The sequence below is a fragment of the Panicum virgatum genome, chromosome 7N (assembly GCF_016808335.1).
Source record: "Panicum virgatum strain AP13 chromosome 7N, P.virgatum_v5, whole genome shotgun sequence".
NCBI classification, from domain to species: domain Eukaryota; kingdom Viridiplantae; phylum Streptophyta; class Magnoliopsida; order Poales; family Poaceae; genus Panicum; species Panicum virgatum.
Genome location: NC_053151.1, coordinates 33,508,272 through 33,514,438, shown reverse-complemented (window position 1 = coordinate 33,514,438; position 6,167 = coordinate 33,508,272). Strand labels below are relative to the sequence as shown.

General features: G+C 47.3%; 1 protein-coding gene across 1 annotated transcript; it reads left to right on the top strand.

Moving 5' to 3' along the window:
* Positions 1–2,170: 2,170 nt before the first annotated feature.
* On the top strand, positions 2,171–3,487 carry LOC120680477 (disease resistance protein RGA5-like). The gene is made up of 3 exons (XM_039961970.1): positions 2,171–2,328; positions 2,482–2,560; positions 2,756–3,487. Exons 1-3 carry the CDS (start codon positions 2,323–2,325, stop codon positions 3,211–3,213), a joined length of 543 nt encoding a protein of 180 aa, XP_039817904.1. The 5' UTR covers positions 2,171–2,322; the 3' UTR covers positions 3,214–3,487.
* Positions 3,488–6,167: the final 2,680 nt, after the last annotated feature.

Genomic DNA, 6,167 nt, shown 5'->3' with positions numbered 1-6,167 from the left:
ATTGTTGTTGCAAAGATTTATTATATGAGACAAAAACTTACCAGATTCAGCAACATTTTGCTTTTGTCTCAACAGATATTTGAATAATCGCTTTATCAGATATTTGAATAATGCTTTCCAGCTGTTGAACTTGCTTTGCTCCTATTACTGGTTTTTTTTTTTTTTTTGGAGAACTCCTATTACTGGTTGAACAAGCAGAAACTGCATGTTCCCCTGTCTATGGGGTTGTTTGGTTCCAGTGGCTAAACTTTAAACTACGTCACATCAAAGAAAATTTGGATATTTATTAGTATTAAATGAAGTCTGATTGTAAAACTAACTGCAGAACCCTAGAGCTAAAATGCGAGGCGAATCTATTGACATATATTAATCCATAATTAGCGGATAGTTACTGTAGCATCACTGAAAGGAACTAAGACACAAATCTATTGGGGAAAAAAGTCTCATATACAATCAGTGTCGTTTCAGTAGGACCAGATATTATAGTTACCGTAATTACAATCCTAGCAAAATTTCAAACAGAGAACACCATTACAATCACATACTGACAAATTAATCTTCAAAAAGTTAACGTCTAATAACGACATATAGTCCACCTGATTTGTCAGGCGACCAACTTCCGAATCATAGCAAAATCTGAACATGACATGCGGATGTAACTCATTGTTAGGAGCCAAGTTGGAATTTGACACACATGCTCTCAAATTCCACAGCATAATAACTGTGTCATGTCAGTGATTTATCTATGCTAGCTTGTGCCTACTGGGACTCAAAACACGTTTCGGAAAGCGACAGGGAACAACATTGAAGTTTGCAAAGTCAAGTCTCCGAAAGATTTATCCTTACCACTCCGGCTGTTCCTGACTTTTACTGTCCCAGGCCCGGCCGACGGCCGCTGCTACATCGGAGACTCCTACTCCAACGAGGGTTCGTGGTGCAGCATGTACGGATGGACCAAATGGGTAGCATACAAGCAATTTGATGGATTTCCGGATGATCTCCTATTCTTGTGTCCAGTGCAGTGCTATGTGGTTGAGATTTAGAAAAAATGTAGAGAAAGTCATATTGGTGCAGTCGTGTTTAAGTAGCGGATTTGTGCACGTCTTTTTTGAATTATTTTCATATATACCACAATTATATTTGAGGTGCAATTTCATCGATCAATACCACCAGCCTGCTTCTTTTGGATGGTAGTGTTCGTCATATTTTTCTTAGGGAGTATATTTGCCAATTTATCAACACTCATAGGGTGCTGGGTCAACTGTTGTTTTACTTATTCCAGCCCATTAGTCAAAGAGCTAAAGCCTTCTCCCGGCGGATAGGCCTGATAGTATTTTAGCCCATAGAGGAGTCGTCTAGCGGTCCAACTGGGCTCTTGGGAATGGCAAATCTGTGTAGACGGCATGCATAAAATTCATTTTCCCATATAGGTGGAACTACACTCGTCGTATTTAATTTAGATTTATTTTTTGAGGAACACGCGATTGATCGAATACTCACCGAACCTCAACACTGAACAGTGAACACTCCATTCTTTAAACATGTCCCCTTAGGGCCTTATTAACGCTCCTGATGACACACACAAAATTGAAAAAAAAATGCTACTTTGGCGTAAGCAACAGCCATGGCCACGCAGGCATTGCCGTCACTCACCGGAGAGCTCGAAGTCGGGGATCCTGTCCTGTCGAGACTTTGTCAACCGAGCTGATTGTTCGGCTGGTCCCTCGGCTCATCAGCGAGCGGCGGCAGCTTGCATCCCCCTCGGCTCCTCCAATCGAAATCCTCACCACCCCATCTGGTCCCCCAGACAGATCGACCAGCTTCCCACTTCTTCAGTGTCGACTGTCGAGTAGTGTACGTAACCGCCGGGAGCCCGGCCGGGACGACAGCGACGCGCTGCGCAACCGTTCTTCTCCAACCCGAGTCCCGCCAAACTCCGGGCGAGCAAAGTCGCCAACCGCACCGGCCACGGCGGAAATTTCCGGGCCATTCTCCCTTTGAAAAGCTACCTGCTCCTGCAGTAGCATGTCGAGCTCGAGCTCAGCTCAGGTCTTCCCGGTCTAGTCTTTCTGTCGCTGTCCGGCACTGCGGGGCCGTGACGGATATCCTACTGTAAGCTGATGAAGAGCGACGACTTGACTAGTTAATGAAGTCAACTGGCAGTAATTTTATTCGCTAACTGCGTTCGCGTGTATAAAAAGGGAAGCGGCAGTAGTGTGCACGCTACTGTTAGCCAGACCAATCAAAGCCAAAGAGCCTCCCAGCTGCTCAAGCTTGTGGAAAAGAGGAGTGCGCTTGGCTCTTGCTTCGTCAGGGAGAAAAATGAGGGTAAGGGATCCTGATCAAGCTAGTGCTTGGATTTTACACTCTCCGAGTTGACTATCATTATCTTGCTGCACATGTTTTGTGATCGACCGCTGTTAAAATTTTCTTGCTTTTTTTTCTTCCGACGGTTTTTTTGGTCGTTGGAAACCTTGGCAGAAGGAGATGATCATCAGGCTGCAGACGAGCTCTGAGAAGGGCCACTGCAAAGCTATCAAGGTGGCTGCTGCAATCTCAGGTAAACAAAGATACTCCTGATCGGTCCCTTAATTAGCTAGGCCTCTTCTATTCTCATCAGGAAAAGAAGAGAGTTTATATACCAATATGGCAATATCTAAAAAGTCAAAACCCGGGCCATTTGATCCACCTGCTCTATCCGTTATACACCTAGTGGTGCCACACTGACATATGGTTGGATCGGTGCACCGAGCAGGGGTGGAGTCCGTGACGATCGCCGGCGAGGACAAGAACCTGCTGCTGGTGATCGGCGTCGGGATCGACTCCAACCGCATCACCGAGAAGCTGCGCCGCAAGGTGGGCCACGCCGAGGTGGTGGAGCTGCGCACCGTCGACGCCGCGGACGAGCTCGGCGGCGGCCTCGTCGTCGCCAGCGACCGCGCGTACCGCTACCACCCGAGCCCGAGCCCCTACAAGCGCGACCACTACTACGCCGGCGGCGGCAGGGACCACTACTACACCGGCGGCGGGTCGCCGTACGCGCCGACGATGACCCCGCGGGTCGACTACTACTACGGCGGCGGTGGCGGAGGGTACCCGGCGCAGTACCAGCAGCCGCCGCACGACTACTTCTACCACCCGGCCGCCGCGAACACGCACACGGTGGTGCGCCACGAGTACGCGAGCGACCCCAACGGATGCTCCGTCATGTGAGGAGTGGTTGCCGTTGACCCGTTGTTGCCCGTTGCGGGTGTTCCGCGTGATCTGGGAATGGACTTCCTGTTGCATTCCATATCTGGTGTCACTCGCCGGCCTGCTGGTGACTCGGTGTTAGTGTTCACAAGCAGACCCTGGATTACTTTCGTGTAATTAGTGTAGAACAAGCATTTGCGTGCGTGGCTGCCTGAACCTGTGTGTACATACTCAATCTACAAGCTTCGTACTACGAATCCAAGTGCAAGCCAGCTTACTGCTTGTCCTTCAGAGATGATGCTCGTGGTACGGTTGAATAGTGATGCTTTTGCGGACCAAACTTTCAAAATCCGAATTTCTAATTCAAGAAGCTTTCGAGCGCCTCTCTTCTCTCTCTCTCTCTCTCTCTCTCTCTCTCTCTCTCTCTCTCTCTCTCTCTCTCTCTCTCTCTCTCTCTCTCTCTCTCTCTCTCTCTCTCTCTCTCTCTCTCTCTCTCTCTCTAAACACAGCAAGTGTTATGTGAATTTTCAGTAGTGTATTTGGAATCCTGCCAATATTAAAACCGACTCTCTCAGTTGCAAGATTCTCATATGTTACTTTCATCTCCAGGGAATTAAACACGATGCTTCTCTTCTTTTTCTAATTTTGTTATCATAAAAATATGTATACATTCACATTGACACGGCCTTTAGAACGATCGATCCTAATGGCCAAAGCCAAATAAAACTTGACTTAAAATAAAACTAAATGTATTTATATTTGTGACATGAGACATGACGAGGTGCCGCTCAATTTAGACATGAGAGAAATTCACTATTTAACTCAACTAAAGTTGCTAATTTCTTCCTTAGCCTTCGAAAGTTGAAACAGAGCCTATTCTAACGCCATCTTCTCTGGCCAGTCACACGTCAACACCACTTCTCGTGTAGGATAAGCACGCCTGGTCAGTTAGCGGAACCAACCATAGGTTTCCAAGTCTATTCTTTTGCGCACTCGAACCGTGTTCTCGACATATATAAAATTCAAGCATCCTGACGCCATCTACTCCCGATACTTGCATTTTTCTTTCCCCTGCGGCCTACGCGTATAGACGATGACGTGACCATGGCGACACCAACCTCTCGCAAGCTGCAGACGTCAGACGGAGAGAGAGAGAGTGAGTGTGTGTGTGTGTGTGTTTGGTCAATCAGATCATGCATTCAGATCTGCGGCATCTACCTCACAACTGCTCCAAGATTCTTCTTGGCCAAGCTCGCTCAGCAGACTTGCCGTGTCTCGCGCACCGAACGAGAAACAGGTCACTGCCGTGAGTCCGTGACAGTCACTGCATTTTACTTGTTGCAAACGGTGCCCACCAGTCATGGACAGATGGACTCCGGTCATGGTTACTTCGCTGGCAAATGGACGAGAAAGTTTATTAGCAATGCAAAACTTTGATCCTGGGCTGCAAATACTGGATTATCGTACGGTGTTTTGTACTGCTCATCAAATATAATGAAGACATGCGTAACACGCGAGTGTTAAAAACTGGGCTTAACTGATTAATTAGTGACCTGAATTAATCTGTCGCAAATCAAGTCGAAAACTCTGCTCAAACTCAGTTTCATTTTCTGGAGTCTGGGAAAACCGGAACCTCCGGAATTTGGACCTGGAACTTCCGGAAATATCCGGATACTCCGGGTATTAAACCGGAAACTCCGGATTAACCCGGATACTCCGGGTATTCTTCCGGATACTCCGGACCTCAAGCTCAATATCACGTGTTTTTAGCCTTCTAACTGTTTTCATATGTTAAAACACCGTTCACTTCAGCTCTCTCTCTCCCTCACGAGCCCTCCTTCAGCTCTCTCTCTCCCTCACTAGTCCTCCTTTCTCCCTAAGCCATAGACCCCAAGATCTTCCATTTCAAGTTGATTCCAAGGCAAAGGGAACCTCTATCGGCGTGGAGAATCATCATTTCCATTCATTCCTCCTTGGGGTGGCTTCATTTCAACTTGAGAAGGTACCCAAACTAGGGCTAAATGGAATGATCGTTCTAGGATGTTTTAATTGATTCCGTTTGGGTCAATCATCTTCTTATGAATCACTCTACTAGGGTCTAGGAGGGTTTCGATTTTTGTGGGTTGGTTTTACCTCAATCAAAACTTCAATTTTGGGGGCGAAAGCAGTGTGAAATCCGGAAACTCCGGGTGTAAGTCCGGATACTCCGGAAATTCCACACCCGGAAACTCCGGGTATTAATCCGGATATTCCGGGTTTTGCAGGATTTTGGACGTCGGGTAGTCTCGGGTAGTGGTGTGTGGCTACGGGTTAGGATTATTTCAAAGTTACAATCATACTGCATGCATTCTTATGTCATATGCATACGTATGGCAGCTGCGGCAGAGGAGGTCGTATACGAGGTGGTTGCGGAGCCACAGGAGCCCCAAGGGCAAGCCCCGCTGCAGGAGGATCGTGGGGAGTCGGCCCAAGGCCCCACTCACCCCAGTGTTGAGCAGCAGGCGCAAGGCAAGCCCCGGTGCACATCCTTTTATTTCAAACTATGACACCTATATTTATGTTGCTATTAGTTGTGTATTAGGTTTAGAAATTTGTTGGAACCCTAGTTGCATGATCCCTAGATTTCCTCGAGTTGTACTAGTATGTAGAGGACGATAGAAATGCTATGCTTAATAGAACTCGGTAGAAGACGAGTGATTTCGGGTCACTCACGAGATATAGGGTATTTAGTTATTTTGAATATATGGAATATTGAATTAGGTAAGAAAGGAAAAAGTTTGGAGACCGGGCGGGGAAAAGTTAGCCCCGTCTGTGTCGGTTAAGGACCGTTCGTTGTCTGGCCCTGTGATTGAGTTTGAACAGTACTAACCGCATACCGGGAGTAGGAGGTAGTCGAAACCGGTAAGCCGAGTACTGCTTTGCTTCGAAAGTACAGGAACCCGCACCCAACTCCTGGGGCGAGTCGAGTAGTCGCG

Bases quoted from the DNA above. Each gene is read 5' to 3' on its own strand.
- LOC120680477 (XM_039961970.1), top strand. The intron at 2,561-2,755 runs GTAAACAAAGAT...TGCACCGAGCAG, and splicing joins GGTGGCTGCTGCAATCTCAG to GGGTGGAGTCCGTGACGATC.